Below are 23,625 nucleotides of genomic sequence, written 5' to 3'. Positions count from 1 at the left end.
CCTTCTTCTATATATGACACACTGACACAAAGTTCAAATGATTTGCAACAGTCACTTTATCGCGTCAAGTGTAGACAGACTATATTTGTTTTGGCACGACAGCTGTCACATCCGGTGTAGACGGTGTAAAAGCCACAAAACTCCTATTTTGATTTATTTGTATTTTTTTTATTTGCCACGCTGACCACTGATAATCCAAAGGTTTTCTGTTTTTAAGGTGTTTCAGTTCGAGTGACTCCGAACATGCCACTTCATGTAGGAATAGAGAGCAGACAGTTCTGTTTGCAGACACCGCCCAGTATGGAGCGCATGCCGCTGCAGTACACCATATGTGTTGGACACAACATTCGAGCCGTCCATCAAGAGTCAATGCAGCAGCTCTCCACAGCCAGACGAGAACTGCCAAACATGGATGTCTTACGGTACTACAACTTTACAAACTCCTTTACCTTTTTTCATTGTTATCTTTAACTTTGTGTTTCTCGGGATGCACAACGTTTCATACCAATATTAGCGTTTTTTTCAGTATCTGTCCAATATTTGAAGCAGAGATACACTTTTTCTTAGCATCACTTTTTGTCAAAAGAGCTAAAAAGTGATTCATCAACTTTATTGTCGATTAAATTGGTTTCTGATACACTTCCAGTTATAGATTCATGTGAATGAGGGTACGTTCACATGACAAAAGTGTACTAATAACGAAAAAGGTTTTCCTTCGCATTTTTTAAGAAGTTTTACATACAAACGGCAATGTTGTCAAAACGTCCCCTGCTGGCACAGACTCATGAAAATTAATAAAAACGCGATACTATACACATGTGCATGACATTATAATTTTCACAGATGTTTTACACTTATAGTATTGTTTTCAAAAAGTTGCACTCTGAAACCTGTTTTCAAAACTTCGCACTTTTCAGGCCCCCTAAACGCCATTATTAATTATTATTATAATTCTAGAATGTGATTTAATTTAAATTTTAGTTCAAGTTTTAGTAATTGTGTTTCGTAGTTTGTATTTTTTAAATGTCTATATTGTTTGTATTAGTTTTTCGTTTTCGATTATTTCGTTTTAGATATTTTAGTACTTAATGAAACGTATAAAATTATTAATATTTTCTCGGCGATTAGCTGAAATACAACAAGTTCAAATTTTTTTAATACTTTATTTTCATTTAGTTAACGTTTATTTGATTTCAAGAACTGAATTTTTTAAATGAACCTGATGTGGAGTGTTACTTCAATCTGAGAACTGTACTCTAACAAATACAGTATTTCTCTGAAGGCTGCCTTTCTGGAAGCTTCTAGCAAACGTGGACTCGGGGGCCAAGCTAGAGCGAGAGCTGAGGACCTTCTCAAACCGGCTGAAGCGGCATCACCTCGGGGAGGGGGTCATCAGCCTCGACGAACATTCCACTGCTCTCCTCGCCAACATGGTGGGTCACGCTCTCAATCTCACTCCAAATCAGATGTTTCCTTCACAAATCATTCTAATATGCTGATTTGAAGCTAGCAATGTTGTAGCAAACCATCATATTTTAGTGGAAACCGTGCTACATTTCTTCATGATTCTTCAAAGAAAAGAACATAATTTATTTAAAATAGAATCTTTTGTAACAATAGAAATGTGTTTACTGCCACTCTTGATCAGTTTAATATATCTTTGCTAAAAAAACGTTTTCATTTCTTTCTCACCCCAAACTGTAATGTCTATATTTGAAAAGACTGGTATCAATCTGATTAGCCTGCTATTGGAAAATACTACTACTAATAATAATATATTAAAGCATCCGATCAAGAAGCTTTTTTTATAAATAATAATAAAAACAACAATGACGCCCAAATAATAAAGAGGCTGTGAGAAAGCTGACATCATTAAGCGTCAGAGCGGCTCTGGTGATCTGCAGTATATTCCCCCGTCTCTCTGACCTTCAGTGTGCTGTTTAATCTCCAGCCGTCAGCGGCTCAGCCTCTGCACCTGTTGTAGCTCTGGGCCTACAGGCCTTCATTCTCAGCCTCAACACCCCACTGACTCGCACAGCAGCCCACAGAACCAACTCCACTTCTTTCTCTGCATCTGCATGTTGAAAATGATCATTTATTGGTATATTTTAATACAAAATAAATGTATTCAGTAACAGGGTTATTATCGATCATTGAAACCATGAAAAAAATAAAATAATTACTTTCATTACTTAAAATAAAATAAACATGACAAAAATATTTTATTTGATCTGGTTGACAAGGTAACATTTCTCATCAAGTACTATAAGTATTCTATACTATATAGAAAAAGTATAAACATATAAAAAAATGTATTCTTTTTTTTTTTCAATAAATTAAAAGAGCAAGTAAAAAATCATCACATAGGAGTTATTAGCATTATTATTATTTTGTTTAGATTTGCTTTAGTCAGTGATGATAACCCTGTGTGGTGCTCCTTTTTCTGGATCTTTAAATTTATATAAAAAAAATGAAATGGTTGTAAACATGAAAAGATACTACATTATAAAAACAAACAAACAAAAAAAAACTTAAGAGATATCTTTTATTTATGCTAGTTGCCAAGGCAAAATATCTAATTTTCGTTTAAGTTAAAGTACTAAAATAACTTAATCTAAATAATTAAAACATATTAATAAATACTAAATAGATAAAAAGATAAAAAAAATAACTAACACTACAATTCAAAAATGAGAAAAAGAAATGAATCACCCCCTTTAAAATAATATTTTTGCTTTGCATCCTTAAATGAAGACGGACACAGTTTTTGTTTTATCCAGCCGTATTTACTCGAAAGAGTAAATCTTTATGAGTGCAATCATTTTTTTTTTTTTTTTGAAATTAATATAAATAAAAGGCCAAAATATTTGATACATATTACAATTTGCCTTAACATCCAAATAGCATCAGTGTCAGCAAATGTGCACAGCCATGAGTAATTATATAAAGTAAATGCAAATCTGATTTAGATCCTTCTTAGGCATTAAGCACTGTGCATATGTAACATTTTGTACTAAAACAGACCTTTGTTTAATCAGATTCTGAATGGTTATTAGCCTTACACCGAATTATAAAGCATAATTCGCCAAACTATTTTGATCCATGCACTTCGTGGAAAAACCCAGTTCGGACAGTTCGCCCCAAAACAAAATCATTGTCATCATTTCCTCACCCTCGTTTTGTACCAAACCTGTATGACATTCAGAACAAACTAGTGACCACTAGTGGTCCATAAATGACACACTTTGCTGTTAATTTTCATGCGGTTGATGGTCAGGTTTCTGAAGGACTCATTATAATCACACAAACAGGCTCTGGTCTGGGAGAACAAAGTTTCATACCAGGCAGAGTTAACAGGGACGCAGGAACACTGTGTTCAAGTACAAACATCTGCCACCAGCTGGCCTGTTAAGTTCATTTTGACAGAACAAAACAGTCTGAGCTGCTCAGTGTTGTGGACATGAAAGGCTTCATTTTTTCTAAGCGGATCTGCAGCCGGTGAGGAGAGGTCAGGGCCTGATCCCCTAGAGAAAGACACACATCTCTGGTTCACTGAAATGCCAGCAGGAAACTGGTCTCAAATTAAATGATACTTGCTGTTTTAAGGAGAATGATATGTTATACCAGTGTGAGCCATCTGTGTTATGTTAGCTTCATCTTTTTACCACTTTTTTTCATATTTCTCAAATGCTTTTATCCAAGGTTTATAGTGCATTCGATGTGTATATTTTATCAGAACATGTAAATATGTTGTGGTTTAGTGTTTGAGATATTAGAACAGACTGTAAACTTGAACACTTGAACCGGATTTTCCCACATGAGCATCAGAGCATTTGCTGTAACCACAAAGCCACGACTTCAACAACAGTTTTTTTACAACATGATAATGATAAATATCACAATATAGTTGGGTCAGTGACAGATGTTGACATGAGTTGATGTTGGTTTTGTGCATTTTTTGAACAAAAGTATCCTCTGAATGAGTCTAAAAATGTCATGAGATGTAACTATTAAATATAAGTGAATATATCTTTACTTTTGAGAATATATATATATATATATATATATATATATATATATATACACACACACACACAATTAATTCATACGTATATATCATTAGGTTTTTGGAGAGTCGCACCACATGACATTTTGCAACCCGAACTAACCATGCCTTGATATATAAAAAAGTCACATTTTCCAATGATAATGCTATTTATTACAGTGTCAAATGTTTGTTTTCTGGATTTACATGGTTTTTGGAAACTTTAGTATCTTTTTCAACAAAAGTTTAAATTTAAGGAGTCAAAAATGTCATGTGGTGTCAACATTAAATAAAAAGTAATAGCATATTTTCCTTAATCCCTTAATACATTTTCCAGAATGATTTAAATATATTTTTTCAAGGTACTTTTTTTTATAAATAAAATAAATTAATTCATTAATTGGGAGTAATAAAAATAATAACATAAAATATTTAAATAATTAATAAAAACAAAATGGCCTTCATAATGTTTTATTGGCCATAATATAAGACATCGCCCAGATAAATATCATCTGTGCAAAGCTTGATTTGATCAGTTGCATACCGTCTTGATTTATCGCTTAGTTTAATTAATTGATTTATGACTCACATGCTTGTTTAATTTTTTTGACTAGTCACGACATTGTTCTTAGGCATGCATGCTTGATTGATCTCAAAACAGTATAAATAACACTGAGCGGTTCGTTTCACAGCTGAATTCCTCTAGAAAGATCAGAGGCAGGTGAAAAAAAAAAAAGCTTCCTGCCAAGAAAAGAATGTTCTCTATGCCTAAAATACTTAAAAGGCTTATCAGAACATTAACATCAATGTAATGCAGAGTACAGCCCTCCAATTTCAATAACTCATGACATATGAGATTTTTTTTTACTATTTTTATATTTATACCCTACAACATTGTCTCAAATATATGTTAAACTTTCATTGCACTTACATTTTACTATATTGCAATATACATTGATAAAATAAGATATAAGCTCAATCTATATGCATTGATAAAATTAGCTATAAGCTCAATCTATATGCATTGATAAAATAAGCTATAAATTCAATTTTTCTGTAAATTAAAATGGTTGATTATTACCTAATATAACAAAAATGTCAGCTCACCCACCGTGAAGCCTAATTCTATGTGCTATCTGATACACAGACCACACTTTCCCATATCCCAACCTGAATGAAAGTCTTACCACTAAATTACAGTGGAAAACCTTCCCTTGTGTGACAGTTTTTCTTTTTTTTCTTTGCTAGTTTCCATTTTAGCTTGAAATAACACAGTCATAAGCGGAACCAACAGCTTGACTTGGAATGAATTTGGTTATAAACACTGTTGCCAGTATTCGCTATTTATTGCACAGATTCCTCATAAGCACAGCGTTCAGCATGCCTGTACAATATGATTAATATAAATGACATTATTGTTGTATTTTCTCAGACATCATGGCACCTGTTAGGGACTGTCATGGTAAAAACATTAATAGGGGCTGAAGTATTATTTGCAGTGATGGTAAAACAATATTTTCCACACTGTTAAAATAATCAACAAAATAAGAATTCAGAGACGTAAATGCTGACGGCTACCATCATCTGTAATACATGACTGCCTAGAAAAGCTGACTACAAACTGTGCGTGTTAAAACGGGGAGACATTATATACTGAGTTTGTTAAAGGAGTAGTACACCCCAAAAATTACAATTTGCTGAAAATATACTCACACTTGGGATATTCTGATAAGTTTGTTTGTTCATCAGAACAGATTTGGAAAAATGTAGCATTACACCACTTGTTCATCGATGGATCCTCTCCAGTGAATGGGTGCCGTCAGAATGAGAGTCCAAACAGCTGATTTTTTTATTTAACCTTTATTTAACCAGGAAGTCCCTTGAGATAGAATCTCTTTTTCGAGGGAGACCTGGCCAAGACGGCACACCAGTTACAATTTAAATACAAATACAACATAGTCAAAACAACCAAACAAGCATCACATAAAAAGGAACAGGTCACATATGGCAGTTACATTTTTGAGTTATATGGCATTTTAACATGGTCTTGAATTCATTTAATGGGACTAAAACATTTAGATGTAGCAAGTTTTGCAGATTATTCCAAAACCCTGGTGCAAAGTAAGAGAAGGCTTTCCTCCCCAGCTCAGTAAAAACCCTTGGAACCTGGTAAGAGAGCCACCTCGTGGAACGGAGATGAAAACTGCTGGAATTCTTCTTAAGAAGATTACTTAAATATGTCGGCAGTTTACCTAACATGGCCTTCTATAGAAAAATATGAAAATGAAGTTGTCTACGTAGACTTAGTGACGGCCAACCAATCAGTTCATACAACGTACAATGATGAGTACGGGAACCAGAGTTAGTTATAAAGCGCAGAGCACTGTGATACACAAAATCTAAAAAGTGGAGAGTACTAGAGGCAGCATGCATGTAGACAACATCACCATAGTCCAAAACACTCAAAAAGGTAGCCTGCACAAGTTTTTTTCTATCTAACAGGTTAAAACAAGCCTTATTCCTAAAAAAAACCCCAGTCTTACTTTCAGTTTTTTTACAAGCTTTTCAACATGAACTTTAAAAGAAAGTTTGTTGTCCAGCCAAAAACCTAAATACTTATATGATGTAACATTTTCAATTAAGTCCCCATTTAGTGTGTTAATAGTTATATTATCTGGGGATTGGGAACGAGCCCTTGAAAACGTCATAAATTTGTATTTAGCACTAACTGAGACTTGGAGCTGTTTAAAGGCTAATTGAAGGTAATTTATGGCTTGGCTCAATGAAGGGGCAACTGAATATATCACAGTATCATCTGCGTAAAGGTGCAGTTTAGCAGTTTGCACATCCTTTCCAATATTATTTATAAATATAGAAAATAAAATAGGGGCTAAAATCGAACCTTGAGGAACACCCTTGGAAATCTCTAAAAAGTCTGATTTAAGACCATCTATAGAAACACATTGCGTTCGTTCTGTAAGATAATTTTTGAACCAATATATAACAATAATCCACAAGTAATCAACATCACTACAGTCCATCAATTATTAACTTGTAAAGTGAAAAGCTGCTGCTTGTTAGAAACAACAGACGTTTTTAACTTTAAATCATTGCTTCCAGTTAAAATATGATTCCTTTGTCTATAATAACTTTTTTCCACCATAGAAATGTTAACTCGTCTGAATCAGGAGAGAAATATCCACAGATTAAGCACTGTTTATAAGCAAAAACAGTTCAAAACAATGGGAGATGGACATTTCCGCTGGTTTCATTGATTTTCATTTTATGTATACAGACATAATAACATCAAAACTTTGTGCATTTATAAAATAAAAATAACAAACAAGGTGTGCTGTCTGCGCTGATCTTCATTTACAAAAGCGTCATTAAAATGAACTGTAACTTTGTGAATACTCAACGAAGAGACATGAGAGAGATATCTATAGAAAGCTTGACATGTCTACTTTTAAACTTAACAAGTGCTGCCGAAAACAAATATTCTGTGATAAAGTAATCCATATGAAAACAACGCGATGTCCGTTTTTCACGTCTCCCTTCATTATCTTCTAATGCGACCACGCCCCCGCGCTGAACGCGCTATTCAGATTCAAACTGAAGTGCGCGGCTTGAATACGCCCACACAGAAGAAAAAGCAGCAAGACTGTTCTTCAAGTTCTTTTTATTTTACTGTTTGCTTCGCGATGAGAGGATTAAGACATAATTCACCCCAAAAAGATGTGATGTGGATTACCTCAGGATTTGAGATTTCCTCAGAAAAAAAACAATGAAGCGCTTTATTCAGCAAAGATCATAAACACGAGTAAATCTCTTTTTATTTATTGATATACTTGTATTAGGTTTCACATAACGTGTAAACATTTTACAAGTTAGACTTTTTCCAAACTATAATTCCTGACTAAATGTATAATCAAGTGAAACATTATGAAGTTTCCATACACTACTATACCATTAAAAAGCTTGATGTAAATAATATAAATGTAACAAATAAACGTAACTGTAAGAAATTTAACAAACAATGCTGTTCTTTCAATTCAACCCCCCCCCCCCCCCCAAAAAAAAACCCTGAAAAAATATTCTCACCTCTTTTCCACATTAATAATAATAATGATGATGATACTAATAACAATAAAGGTATTTTTTTTGTAGAAAATCAGTGTGTGACTGGAGCAATGATGCTAAGTCAGCTTTGATTGTTGCTAGTAAACTGTTTAACTGCACATAGATAGTTCACACCCTCTCGCATATGACTTTTACAAACAAAAAGTGTCTTCGAAAATTTAAATCAAGATATATTTTTCTGTAAGTGAGTAAACAAGATGATTTTCACATCATTTAGAAAGAACAATTCTAGGCTACAAGCTCCAGTTCTCAAAAGTCCCGAAAACCAATGTTCTGTATGTGTTTTATTGCTTTATTCAAGTGATTTAACATTTGTAGTTTTTCACTAACTACGCATACATTTTTTTTCCCTCAAAAACACAATCATGTACATACCTGCTGCTCACATATTATTATAGCCCAGTTTGTGCTGATTACAGGGAGACTAGACGTTAGCCATTTAGATGTTTATAAGCAACTGAAAAAAGCACAAATGTCAGGGCATGACAAAACTTCTCCAGGCCCCAAAAATACCCTTAGACCTCAGGGGGTTAAAGCTCAGTTGATAGCTTCACACTCAGCACTACTGATCCCAGGTTGACCACATTGGATATGCTCATAATCAGCTACAGAACATTTATCAAGGGTCTCTGCCTGCACCACTGGCTTCTAAAGCTGCTGGTTAGTTTGTTGAACTGGCTTCTGAAGCTGAAGGTCAGTTTGCTGGGTCAGAGCTCTTACGCAGATTATTCCACTTTGGAACAGCATGAAAGAAAATGCAAACTGCCAAAATCTGACCCAAACACCAACTTGCAGCCATATTCAACAACTAAACACAAAGTAGTGATGCTGGCCTTTGGTCTTTTTATACTCTACAGCAGTACTTCCCAAACCTATCCTGGAGATCCCCTCCCCTGCACCTTTTGTATGTCTCCCTTATCTAACATTCAACAGAGGGTTACGGGTTTCAGCTAATTAAAGTTAGTCCCTCCCTTTTCATTAACCCTAACGATTCTCCAGACTTGTATGAGTTGGAGCTTATGCAACTGAATGATTCTCATTGGCTGCGTCCGGAAATGTATGCAGGTGACTTGCTGCCTCGCTAGCGTATCAGGCAATGACTTTAAAAATGATACCAGTACAATGTGACTAACCAGAATAATCCAGGGCCCGGTTCCCCGATAATGTTCACTCTTAGCGCTAAGAAGACATCGAAAGATATACCTTACCAAAGTTGTTGATATTTCTAAGTGTGTTCCCCGAAGTGTCCCTAAGGAAGCTTCTTAGCACGCTGCCTCTTACGTCCGACGTTACAAGAGCGCTGTCCAAAGTCAGGGTGCTGAATTAGTTGGCATCGATTGCTCATGAATCGATTTTCCACTTCACATGAAGGTGCATTACAGCGTTAAGAAAGACAACACGTTCTATGCAAATGAAACATTCCTCAAATTATTACAGTAACATTTATTTTAACATAGTTTAAGTTATCAGTAGAATATAGACTATAAATTAAATTATCAAATGGTCAGTAATATGTTCACACGATAGGCTATGTTGTGACGGTTAGACGAACCGGGTATCCCTCGCTAATCATCCACCCTCCTTACATTGTACTGCTATTATTTTGAACAATACTGTATATTTACACACAAACTGACCACTGACCGCAAATTTCAGATGCCATCTTTATTTTTTGGCTTAACTGTCACAGAATGGAATGCACAGGATTGTGTGATCTCAAAGGCAGTGAAGGATACATCTATGCTGCCTTCAAAAATCGGCCAGATGAAGGCATCTCAGGAGACAGGAACTAAAAAATAACATTGATTCAGATTTGCCTTGATGACTTCCTACCTTGGAATGCATCCTCCGAAGGCAGCGTTTTTCAGTTTTCAGATGCAGCCATTGATTCAACTGTCCTTGTTAAATACATGAAAACACGAACTTGAGCATAATTCAAAATAGCATTGTAGTGTGAATTTCTGCCATTTTGAATTCTGCCTTGGTTTTTATCCTTCATTAGCTGAATCCAATTGTTGACAATTCTGGATTTTTTTTCTTAGAGACACATCTTGGAATGTACAAGCCTGTATCATCAGACTGGCTCAGAAGAAGGTTGATTTAACATACTCATGATAAGCTTTAAGTTATACTTGAACCCTGTCCCAGTCATAGCTGCTCTATTTCTTAAATGCTGCATTATAAATAAGATACAATCATTGATTTTTAAAAAAGTGCTTTTAAAATCTTGCACACACTGCAATATCAATGTCCTTCGGTTAGAGGTGGGAAGTAACTAAATACAAATACTTTCATTAGACTACTTGAGTAAATTTGAACTTTTTTCTGCTTTCTTGAGTATAATTAAATTGTGGTACTTTTACTTGAGTTAAATAAAACTAAAGTATTAAAATTTGCTACATTTGTTTTTCAACAAAAGCACAAATTACAAAAAAAAAAAAAAAAAACGGACAAAGGAGGCGCTGATGGAGAGACAGAGCGAGCTGGTGTTTGACGAGCACATCATGTTATTTCAGCTAATAACAGACAGGTCTGACTCGGGTGCAAAACCAATCAAAACTTGGAGTTCAGTTGGGGGTGGGCAGGGGTGTCCAAACAGCACTATGCTTTGACTGTCAATCACCTGTGTTGTCTGTCAGGGACCAGGAAAGCCTAATAATCACCCTCACCTGGTCATCATCAGCGATCTCATCAAGACACTATAAAACACTCACCTCAGCCCCAGTTCACCGTCAAGCCTCAAACAGGAACAGACCTCATGTTTCCTTCCCCTGCTTGCCTTGCATCCCGTGGATGCCAAGACATAACTTATACGTACTTTTGAAACACTAACCTTTGTGTCATTGTTCTGCTGCCTCCAGGATTCCTGAGCCATCCCTGTAACCTGATTTCCCAATGATCACCTGTATCTCTTGTGTTCCCGTCAAGCTTGCTGGACAGTTGTCTGTCCTTTAAAAGAAAAAGGACAAGCATTAGTGAACCTTGATTGTGTGGCATTGAGCTCTCTTCTATGGACGTAGTCATCTGCATTCAGCCCCTCACTGAGTGATCTAAACAACTGTGAGTGAGCACAGTATCCGCACCTGAAATCACCTACTCACTGTGCACTTGTTCTTGTGAAAAATAAACGTTGTGTTGAATTCACTTACCTTTGCCTCTAGTGACTATCCTGACAGAAGGCTTGACAGACATGAATTCAGCATCTGAAGACTGCGCTTCCACAAACACCGCTCCCACACTGGTGTACATCGCCAACTCAGTCTCAGGATTGCAACGGATTTCTATTACAATGTTCACTCGCCCTTGAGCAAAACGCACATCAGTCCCCTACAGAGAGATCAAAAATTTTGTTCATCCAGCAGTTATCTGGGGCTGCGTTGAGATGGGCCGAAGCGCTGTGGTTTCAAAAGACTGTGGTCACCTCGTCCGTACAGAATTTCATAAGTCACTTTAAGGAAGTGTTTGGGTGCCCTGTGGGAGACTCTTCAGTCAGCGTTCAATTGTTACACCTGCGTCAAGGTAAAAGACCTGTTTCTGAATACTCCCTTGAATTCTGGACTCGGGCCGCGGCGAGTGGAAAAGCACTTCTTATTTTTTACCGAAGAAGATTAAACCCCGCACTTCGACTGCAGCTCGCCATTTATGATGATAAACTGGGGTTAGAGAAATTCATGCAACAAGCCCTCCGAGTTCACTTGAGATCCCAGTCCTGTTATCGAGAAGCTCACGCCCCATCTTCCGTTTCTCATAAGAGTCTACCTGAGAAAATCCCTGATTCGCAGCCTGAACAGATGTAGGTGGAAACCCAGCGACTGTCTCCAGCAGAGCGTAACTGCCGGCGAGAGCTCAGACTATGCCTCTACTGCGGGAGCGGAGGACACTTTATACAAACCTGCCCCTCTCGTCCCCCGTGGTTATTGGTGAGTTCAGTTCTCCACCAAACCTCTGTATCGGCTGCACTAACTATATGTGTGACTCTGAGGTTTTGAGATCTCGACGTTGCAGCCACCGCCATTGTTGACCCAACTTAATTTCTGGAAAACTTGCCAAGTCACACAACCTCTCAAGGAACCGAACCACTAAACCGTACTCTATCTATGCAGTGACTGGTGAGATGATCAACAAAGGGTATGTGACATCACATGGCACCAATCACCCTTTCTGTAGAAAATGCCCACCACAAATCATTTGCCCTATTTGTTCTCACAAATAGCCTAGCTGATTTAATTCTAGGCCGCCCTTGGCTAATCCGACATCAACCCACGATAGACTGGACTACTGGGAAGATTCTGAACTGAGGCTGCAACTGCCAAGCAGTTTAGACAAAAAAAAATTTAGACTCTTTAAACTAAGTTTATGAAAAGTTTATCCAGGGATGTGCCCTCTGTGCCATGACCAAGGTACCTCGGCAACTACCCACCGGAAAACTTCCGAAACAGTGAGAGGGTTTGAAACCAGGCACACCACCACCTTCAGCAGGCAGTAAATTGCCAGCAGCACTTTGCCAATGTTCACCGTCGACAAACTCCATCCGATTAAAGCAACCATGTTCGGAAATTGAGCCAAAAATACATAGGGCCATTCCCGGTGGAACGACAAGTCAACCCAGTTACCTACCTACTCTTACTACCCACTCCGTACCGAATACACCCCACCTTTCATGTCTCACTGTTAAAACCACATCATTTACTTGTCTCTGTTCCCTCTGCAGAACCGCCCCCCCCCCCCATTACCACCCATAGACGCTGAGCCCATCTGCACTGTAAGAGATACTGGACTCCCGACGTCGTGGTGGGTGACTAGAGTACCTAGTGGACTGGGAGGAATATGGACCTGAAGAAAGGTGTTGGGTACCTCATCAAGATATCCTCGACCCCAATCTGCTCACAGAGTTTCATGCCCAGCATCCAGAGAGACCGGCTCCGCAGCCCCGAGGCAGACCCCCACGACGTCGGAGAGCAAGGTCTGCTAGTGCGGACCCTGGAGGGGGGAGTAGTGTCAGGGACCAGGCAATCCCGGTCCCAGCCAATCCACAACGATCACGCGCCCGAGTATTAATCACCCTCACCTGGTCATCAGCGATCTCATCAAGGCAATAGAAAACGCACACCTCAGCCCCAGTTCACAGCCATGTTTCCGTCCCCTGCTTGCCTCGCGTCCCGTGGATTCCAAGACGTAATGTATACGTATACATGTGTATACATGTGGCATTGACCTCTCTTCTATGGACGTACTCACCTGCATTCAGCCCCTCACGAAGTGATCTGCACTGCACCTGAAATCACCTTCTAAACGTTGTGTTGAATTCACTTACCTCTGCCTCCAGTGACTATCCTGACATTGTCATTTTGAATCAGCACCATTAGAAAGATTTTTAAATGCATGGCACTTACATTTATTTACTTTCACCTGGATGTTATGTTGCACTGAATAAAACATAAACTGTGTCCATCTTTATTTCAGACTGCAAAGCAACAAAATGTGATTATTTTAAAGGGGGGGGGGGTGACTCTTCTTTACTCACTGTGTGGTTAATTTAGTTAATTTGTTAATTTTGAAAGACTGCTGAATTTTACACCAACAATCTATTTAAATTTCATCTTAATTTTTTCTTTTTTTTGTGTTGAAAACAATTTTTTCAACACTGTAACAAGCATGATTTGCAAGGTTAAATATATAATTTCTTCACCATCATTTATTACTTTTTTTTAAACAGGTGACATCAGCCTATTTGTCATCTTTGATTATTATTTTTTGCCTTTCTAGGACCACAGCTACCTCAATAGCAAAAAAAGGACGTCTAAGAGACAGAAGAGGGACCTCCCTTTTGTGAAGCTTCTAAACATTTCCATCACCCTGTCCCCGTACCTGAGCGTGGACTCGCAGCAGTTCCAGACCTCCTTTCAGGAAGGTATTGAAGACTACTGGCTGAGTCTGCCCTCAGGAGCGAAGGGCCGAACGGTAAGACTGACTGTTTGCTGATCTGGGCGTCCATCTGGTCCTTTATGCATTGAGTTATATGGGTCAATCACCTGGATTATTTTTGCATCATAGCTGTACTTATATATTGAATTAGATTTTCTGTTTTCACTTTAAAGTTTTAGTTTTTAAAATGTCTATATAGTATAAAACATTTTTTTAAGAGTTGTGGAATTTTATTTTTCAAATCTCTGTGTAATAGTTATATTTAATCAGGTCCTACATTTCTGTGGTTTTAATAATTCTCGCAGCTTTCAAGTTTATAATGAGGTAAATCCTTGCATTTATTCAACATAGCTTGTAGGTTTGAATAATAAAATAAATCCACACAAACAAGATTCAATCAGTCATTTGAAACCATAAACTCTCTCAGAGCGTGCTTCACATCAGCGCATCTGTCTGCACTTCAGCGACCTGCTGCAAGCTGCGATACAAGACTCACTCGCATTTTGATCGGGACAGCTGACAGAACTGTCACTTGACTTGACTAATCGGGTAATTGTTGCATTGTCACAAAAATGTATAATTTGCACACCTTTTAAGTATTTTAAGCCATTTGGTACTCGCGCGCTCCACAGGCTATGTGCCCTCGCAGTCACATCCAAAGCTCGCACGTATAAAGCCGTTTCGCGAGTATTAGCCTATATAAGAGTTATTTTTCGTAGTTTGTTGAGTTTAAGCAACCAAATACACATAATATGATGTCTGATGGTTGTTGACAAATAAAACAGTTTCATGGCACACTCTACTAAAATACAGGGGGGGGGGTCAAATATTAAACAACACTGCGTCGTCAGTGTTTGTGTTTTATCAGACACGTGCAATTAACATTATGCTATATGAAAAACAGTTCAAATGGAGTTAACAAGGTCTTTGGCCGGTGAATGAGGAGATCTGTGTTTTGTCCGCATCTGAGGCAAATGGAGCGCATTATATGCTATCATCACCTTTTACAGGTTATATAACGTTTATTGTTGCTATATGGGCACTTAGTTTTTCTTGTTGTTTAGTAAACTTGGCCAATGTTTTATGATATAAATGATAAAGCGCTTATGCAAAGGATATTCAAAACGTACAAAAGTATATTGGCTAGATGGCAAAAAACTTACTTCTCCAGTCTTCAAACACACAAAGACATTAGCCTTTACAGACATAGTGTTTGAGTAAAGAAAATGCTGTACTATTCAAACAGTTATTTGTTTACCCTTGCTTTGCGGATAAGCGGAGATCTGTCTCCTTCAGGCTGTGCGCGCGCGTCAATCTGAGTCAGGGGAATCAGGGGAAGTGACGAGGTTTCGCTTAGAGCTTAGAGCTTGAGGATCCAATGGCGTAATGAAGTTTCACTGACAAGCTCTTTTAAATACTTATCATTGGTTAAATTTTTGCAAAACCCTCTGATTTAAAATAATAATAACGAATTATAATAGAAATATGAATTTTGGCTAATTTTTCACGGCACATATCTGTCTGCCATACGGAAACGCCACCCCTGGGGTAGGGGGAAAAAATGCAATTCAGACATACAGTGACTTGAAGTCTTCTATGAATATGTTCTACATTTTGGATTTAAAATTTAAAATGATATCTTATGGGCCATAAAGTAAAGCTGTCAGAGTGATACAAATGTTCTGATATAATAATAATAATAAAAAAACTAATTAAAAGAATGAAATTCGTGAAAGAAAGAGTTATTAAATCGTTTTGCAGTATTATTAAATTATTATCATTAATTATTATTATTATTAATTATCCAGTTATATGGCATGTGGTTCCCCAAAAACGTCATGGTATCTGCACAAAAAACTGTATTACCCTTAAGAAATATATGTGAAAATGTGAAAATTATTAATATGTGTACTCTCATATGTATTGAAAGGGTAAGGAAAGTACTATTTTTACTTGATAGTTACAGTATATGAAATTTATCAAAAGTTTTCTTTAGAAATTTCATAAAAGTTTCTTCAAAACCATGTGAAACCAACATGATCTTTTTAAAGAATTTTCAAATTTTGATCTAGATTTTTAAAAAAAAGGTTATTTGTTCTTGACCAATATTCTTACCTGTGCATTATTATTATTTACTTTTTTATTTGTACATTATTTCTCTTTCATAAGGTGCCTCTGTTGACTCAGTGGAAAGGAAAGTACAGTGTGAAGCTTAACATCTCCAACCCAGAAGCCACAAATTGGTTTCTGGACAAAGTGGACAGCTTGCGTAGCCATTTGGGCATGGAGTATGTCATCCTGGAAGGCGGTGAGGGAAACCCTTTCGAGGAACAAGTCCTACGCCCCCCTCTGGCATGGGTTGGGGATGAATACATCAGACTCTTGGCCGACCTGGCAGAGAGGATAGGGGACAACGCCATTGTGACCTCAGGAACAAGGTATTTGGTGTAAACTGGTAAATAGTCCCAATCGTTTATGGTGATTTTGTCAAGTCATTCTCGTTGGTCCTAATAGCTGACTTTATGTTGAGAATTGAGATTTTACGGAATTTTTATGGATCAATTGAAGATGTCAATCCAAGAATTTGTCCCATTTGGCAAAATCATGATCACTAACTACCATTTTGGTACTAGGTGCTATTACACATCTTATGAAAGTATTAGATTTCTAGATCAAAACATGGTGAAAAAGCAGAAACAAGTGTTCCCTTTCGAGAGTACTCTCGTACTGCGTAAGCTAGCTTACGCTATGGGAAAAGGTCCCCTTTTCTCGAGAATATGAAGCCAAAAATTATCCTTAATTTTTAAATAATGTAAAACGCAGTGCTGCAGCACAGCAGACCTAAGCGAAGCGGCTCGCGCGCTTATTGGCTGTGCTGTGGCAACTGCAGCAACCTATGGTGAGGCGGCGGAGAGGAACGAACCAATGGGGGCGCTTCGCGCCCATTGGACGTCAGAGCACGCCAAAATAGGCGTGGCTGGAACTATATAAGCCACCGCTTCGCCATAGGGATCAGATTTCATCTCCTTCAGCGATCTCACCTGCACTTCGCTGTCTTCTCCGGAGAAGCCTCTACACGCCGTCGAAAAGCCTCTCAGCGGGATAGCACTGCAACGCAGATCTGAGGACGTCGGCTCGTGCTTCATCTCGACGCCGCCTTCAGCACTCGCTTCCTGCTGCGCCATCCGGCGTGACTATATCCTTTATAAAGCTAGTGTGTTTGCCGCTGCATCACACTTTTTTCTCCAAAATTCGAGGCGTTGTTTCAAATGCCTCCGGCCTGCGCTTCCTGCCGAGGCCCTCTGCCCAGCGAGGACCGCCACATCCTCTGTGTCTCCTGCCTGGGCCGCGAGCATGCTGAGAACGCACTCTCCAAGGGCGGCTGCCCTGAGTGCGACAACATGGCTATATCGACCCTGCGGGCTCGATTAGCTCAAACCAGCCAGGATGCTCCACCCGCTCCGCCTCTTCTCTCTCAAGTGCCGCGTAAGAAACACCGCGATCAGAGAATGCCTGAGCACACTGCTACACGCGAGCTCACGCCGGAACACTCCCCGCGTGCCTCGCCCGCTCTCTCTCCTTCGCCTGTCCTCTTCGTGGACGAGCAGCGTCAGTCTCTGCTCACCAGCGCCCCCTTCTCCTTCGGAGCGCCTGAGGCGGAAGAGGACAGACACGACAGCCTTTTTCTCGCCGCGTCCAGTAGTGAGGAATGGTCGGGCTCCATTGCGGACCCCCCCCCCTCTACAGCCCCCAGCTGCACCGGACAACGCGCTGATATCGACGCGGAGCTTACTCGCGTGCTTACAAGGGCTGTCAGCGACCTTCAGCTCGACTGGTCTCCTCCAGACGAGCCCGCTAAAAGCAGGCTGGACGAATGGTTCTTGCAGGGGCGCCCTTCGGCCCCTACGCAAAGAAACGCCCCCTTCTTCCCGGAAGTTCACTATGAACTCACGAAGTCGTGGAAAGCCCCATTCTCCGCACGCTTGAAAACTTCTGTCTCGTCAGCGCTCTCCTGTGTCGACGGCGCCCGAGACCATGGTTACGAGAGCCTCCCCCCTCTCGAGGAGGCAATTGCTGCACACCTCTGCCCGCCCTCAGCCGCAGGATGGCGGTCGAAGCCTGTGCATCCATCCAAACCGTGCCGCACCACCTCAGCTCTCGCTGGCCGAGCATACACCTCCACTGGTCAAGCTGCTTCGGCTCTACACACCATGGCTGTGCTGCAGGTTTTTCAGGCCAGACTTCTCCGTAACCTGGACGAGTCTGCCCCAGATACCTATGACTTTAAAGATCTCCGCAGCGCTACTGATCTAGCCCTGCGTGCGACAAGGACCACAGCACAAGCGATCGGCCGAAGCATGGCAAGCCTCGCTGTTTTAGAGCGACACCTCTGGCTCACGCTCACGGAGATGAAAGACGCCGACAAATCCGCCTTTCTTGACTCTCCTATCTCGCCTTCCGGCCTCTTTGGCCAGTCGGTTAAGGGTTTCGCTGAACGCTTCACTGAGGCTCAGAAGACGTCACAAGCAATGAGACACTTCCTGCCGAAACGCTCTAGCTCTGCTGCGGGACGCCGTAGAAATGCGCCGCCCCCTCAGACCTCGAAGCCATCGCAGCCAGACTTACAGTCTCGCCCAGCGACCAAAACCCAGCACCGCTCTCGCTCTACGAGCCGCAAACCGCCAGACAGACGGGGACCTCGGCCCAGGATTGTGCTGAACCCCGAGCCTCCGAAGCCCTCCTGACCTTCGTGCTGAAAAGACCGTGGTTAAGTCCCGCTGCGGCCGGACCACCACACAAGAAACCTCACATACTTCCTCCAATCCCCTCACTAAAGGCGGTTGGAGATGTCTATACTGCAGTAAACGAGCCTGTTACAATGCACGCACGCCTGCACACAAACGCTGTTTTCACGGCGACCTCAATAAAGCACAAAAAGAGCTTTTTCTATGTAGGCAGTGTGCCCACTACACAGTACGCACCCCTACATGTATACACACTCCCCCAAGTGTCACAAAAACACACTCGGGTCCCCTTTCATGCCCACCTTCCCGCTCGCGCCGGAGGTGCTCTAAATGTAGCGCGCGTGCCCACTTCTCAGTGCGCAACCCTACAAATAAGCGCTGTCACCACAGTGTCCCAAGCACAGCATACTCGAGCTACTGGTCCCCTCATAAGAGGCGGCCAGTGCCCGAAGCACGTTCAACCCATAGCCGCACGAGCCGCTGCATGGCAGGCCATCCCTGGCATATCAAATTGGGTTTTGAATATAATAAAACGAGGTTACTCGCTCCAGTTCGCTCGCAGACCGCCACGCTTTCGCGCCGTGGTCGAAACGAAAGTGAAAAGCGAAATGACACACGTCCTTCGCGCCGAACTGATAAACCTTCTTGCAAAAGGGGCGATAGAAACTGTCCCCCCTGCGCAGTGCGAGTCAGGCTTTTACAGCCGCTACTTCCTCGTACCAAAAAAGGATGGCGGTCTCAGACCCATCCTAGATCTCAGACGTTTGAACAAAGCGCTTATGGCGCGATCGTTCAAAATGTTAACTACCAAACAAATACTCGCGCAAATTCGCCCGAGGGATTGGTTTTTCTCAGTGGATCTGAAAGACGCTTACTTTCACATTCAAATAGCACCTCATCACAGGCCATTCTTGAGATTCGCCTTCGAGGGGCAGACTTATCAGTACATGGTTCTTCCATTCGGCCTCTCCGTAGCGCCCCGTACGTTTACACGGTGCATGGATGCCGCTCTCGCACCCCTGAGAATGCGGGGAGTGCGAGTATTGAACTACCTCGACGACTGGCTAGTTTTAGCCCATTCCGAGGAACTACTGACGACACACAGATCCTGGATCCTCAGCCATTTAGAATGCCTGGGTCTCACAATCAACACTGTCAAGAGCGCTCTGTCTCCCAGCCAGAGGATTTCCTTTTTGGGGATAGACATAGACTCTGTGACGTGTACAGCGCGTCTGACGTCACAGCGCGCTCTCACTATTCAGCATCTAGCCGTGTCGTTCAAAGCCGGGTCTCTTTACCCGCTCAAACGATTTCAAGAAATGCTAGGTCTGATGGCATCAGCCTCTGCGGTTCTCAAACTGGGCCTGCTGCGCATGCGCCCACTACAACGCTGGCTGAGAGACCGTGTTCCAGCGCGCGCCTGGATTTCCGGCCGCACGCGCATCAAGGTGACCCACGGCTGCATCACAGCTCTGGCCCCTTGGAAAATAGCCAACTGGTATCAGTTAGGCGTAAGCACAGGCGCTGTCTCGAAATGGAAAGTAGTCTCGACAGATGCATCCAACCTCGGTTGGGGCGCCCTGTACGAGGGCAGGTCTGCCTCCGGCCTCTGGTCGAGCCCGGAGCGACTGTTACACATAAACTGTCTGGAGATGATAGCGGTCGAACTATCCCTGAAAGCTTTCCTCCCATTTTTAAAGCTTTCCTCCCTACATAAATCGCCAGGGTGGTGTCAGGTCAAAAACCTTGCACACCCTGACCGAACGTCTTCTGACATGGGCACATTACAATCTGCGCTCGCTAAAGGCAGCGCATGTACCTGGCATCCTGAACCGGGGCCCGGACATGCTTTCCAGGGCGAATGTTCCCCCTGGGGAGTGGTCTCTTCACCCACAAACGGTTCAGTTGATGTGGAGCATCTTCGGCAGGGCAGAGGTCGACCTCTTCGCCTCAGAAGACAACGCTCATTGCCCAATATATTTTTCAAAGAGCAGGGACGAGCTGGCCCTCGATTGGCCCAGACGCCCGCTTTATGCCTTCCCACCGGTCGCGATACTACCGCAGGTCATCGATCGGGTCAGGAAGAGCAGATGTGCTATGCTGCTAGTAGCCCCACTCTGGACGACCCAACCTTGGTTCTCCGAGCTGATGCAGCTGTCCAGTACAGCCCCATGGCCAATACCGCTGCGGAAAGATCTCCTCACGCAGCTGAAGGGCGCGCTCTGGCATCCCCACCCCGAACTTTGGGCCCTTCATGTATGGCCCCTCAACAGGTACCCGGGAACCTCCCTGAGGGAGTGTTAAAGACCATTACGGAAGCCAGAGCGCCCTCAACCAGGCGCCTTTACGCGCAGAAATGGTCAGTGTTCTCCACCTGGTGCGGGACACGGAACCTAGACCCTCACTTATGTGACGTGACGGAGATACTCTCCTTCCTACAGGAGCGTTTAGATGCGGGCAGATCCCCGTCTACGCTCAAAGTGTATGTGGCAGCCATTGCAGCTTCTCATGCTCCGGTGGCCGGCCTATCACTGGGAAAAAACGAACTGGTCATTCGTTTCCTTAAGGGAGCTCGTGGGATGAACCCTCCCCGACCCCCTTCAATCCCTTCCTGGGACCTGTCTACGGTCCTAGAGGCCTTAAAGGGCCCCCCTTTTGAACCGCTTCAGTCTGTCGATATGAAGCTTCTTTCGTTCAAAACCGCTTTTCTACTGGCTCTGGCCTCAGTCAAGCGAGTGGGGGATTTACATGCGCTATCTGTAAGCGCTGACTGTCTCGAGTTTGGGCCTAATGACTCCAGAGTCATTCTCAGACCAAGACACGGCTATGTCCCCAAGGTGCTCTCAACACCGTTCAGAGCACAGGTCATCTCGCTGTCACCCCTTTCCTCGCAAAGCGACGAAAGCAACGCGAGCTTCATCTGCCCCGTCAGGGCTCTCAAAACCTATATTGCACGCTCCGCCTCATTCAGGAGGTCGGACCAGCTCTTCATATGCTTTGGTGGGCGCACCCGAGGTCTCGCCACCACGAAGCAGAGCCTATCGCGATGGATAGTAGACACTATCTCGCTGGCTTACAAATCTAAAGGCCTTCACTGCCCGTTCGGCATCAGAGCCCATTCCACCCGAGGTATGGCCTCGTCATGGGCGTGGTCCTGCGGGATACCACTGGATGATATCCTGCTATAAAGCCCCGGGCTCTCGTCTCGGGCTGTGACAGGTCGAAGTTCCCGAGCACGCACGGCGTTTTACATTGTGTTCCCATAGCGTAAGCTAGCTTGCACAGTACGAGAGTACTCTCGAAAGGGATCAGAGAATGCCTGAGCACACTGCTACACGCGAGCTCACGCCGGAACACTCCCCGCGTGCCTCGCCCGCTCTCTCTCCTTCGCCTGTCCTCTTCGTGGACGAGCAGCGTCAGTCTCTGCTCACCAGCGCCCCCTTCTCCTTCGGAGCGCCTGAGGCGGAAGAGGACAGACACGACAGCCTTTTTCTCGCCGCGTCCAGTAGTGAGGAATGGTCGGGCTCCTTTGCGGACCCCCCCCCCTCTACAGCCCCCAGCTGCACCGGACAACGCGCTGATATCGACGCGGAGCTTACTCGCGTGCTTACAAGGGCTGTCAGCGACCTTCAGCTCGACTGGTCTCCTCCAGACGAGCCCGCTAAAAGCAGGCTGGACGAATGGTTCTTGCAGGGGCGCCCTTCGGCCCCTACGCAAAGAAACGCCCCCTTCTTCCCGGAAGTTCACTATGAACTCACGAAGTCGTGGAAAGCCCCATTCTCCGCACGCTTGAAAACTTCTGTCTCGTCAGCGCTCTCCTGTGTCGACGGCGCCCGAGACCATGGTTACGAGAGCCTCCCCCCTCTCGAGGAGGCAATTGCTGCACACCTCTGCCCGCCCTCAGCCGCAGGATGGCGGTCGAAGCCTGTGCATCCATCCAAACCGTGCCGCACCACCTCAGCTCTCGCTGGCCGAGCATACACCTCCACTGGTCAAGCTGCTTCGGCTCTACACACCATGGCTGTGCTGCAGGTTTTTCAGGCCAGACTTCTCCGTAACCTGGACGAGTCTGCCCCAGATACCTATGACTTTAAAGATCTCCGCAGCGCTACTGATCTAGCCCTGCGTGCGACAAGGACCACAGCACAAGCGATCGGCCGAAGCATGGCAAGCCTCGCTGTTTTAGAGCGACACCTCTGGCTCACGCTCACGGAGATGAAAGACGCCGACAAATCCGCCTTTCTTGACTCTCCTATCTCGCCTTCCGGCCTCTTTGGCCAGTCGGTTAAGGGTTTCGCTGAACGCTTCACTGAGGCTCAGAAGACGTCACAAGCAATGAGACACTTCCTGCCGAAACGCTCTAGCTCTGCTGCGGGACGCCGTAGAAATGCGCCGCCCCCTCAGACCTCGAAGCCATCGCAGCCAGACTTACAGTCTCGCCCAGCGACCAAAACCCAGCACCGCTCTCGCTCTACGAGCCGCAAACCGCCAGACAGACGGGGACCTCGGCCCAGGATTGTGCTGAACCCCGAGCCTCCGAAGCCCTCCTGACCTTCGTGCTGAAAAGACCGTGGTTAAGTCCCGCTGCGGCCGGACCACCACACAAGAAACCTCACATACTTCCTCCAATCCCCTCACTAAAGGCGGTTGGAGATGTCTATACTGCAGTAAACGAGCCTGTTACAATGCACGCACGCCTGCACACAAACGCTGTTTTCACGGCGACCTCAATAAAGCACAAAAAGAGCTTTTTCTATGTAGGCAGTGTGC

The 23,625-nt window shown here is 42.9% G+C and overlaps 1 protein-coding gene across 2 annotated transcripts in view; it reads left to right on the top strand.

Annotated features, from left to right (window-relative positions):
- Positions 1-23,625, top strand: part of LOC132133687 (SITS-binding protein-like) — a 55,076-nt gene that overhangs the window by 10,703 nt on the left and 20,748 nt on the right. For both annotated transcript variants that reach the window (XM_059546602.1, XM_059546601.1), the window contains 4 exons: positions 218-422; positions 1,283-1,433; positions 13,952-14,146; positions 16,280-16,548. In XM_059546602.1, coding sequence (XP_059402585.1) covers positions 218-422; positions 1,283-1,433; positions 13,952-14,146; positions 16,280-16,548 — 820 coding nt within the window. The remainder of the gene's footprint in view (positions 1-217; positions 423-1,282; positions 1,434-13,951; positions 14,147-16,279; positions 16,549-23,625) is intronic.

This window comes from Carassius carassius, chromosome 50 (genome assembly GCF_963082965.1).
Source record: "Carassius carassius chromosome 50, fCarCar2.1, whole genome shotgun sequence".
In the NCBI taxonomy this organism is placed as follows: domain Eukaryota; kingdom Metazoa; phylum Chordata; class Actinopteri; order Cypriniformes; family Cyprinidae; genus Carassius; species Carassius carassius.
The sequence above is the reverse complement of the archived record's forward strand: the minus strand, read 5'-3'. Positions and strand labels throughout refer to the sequence as shown.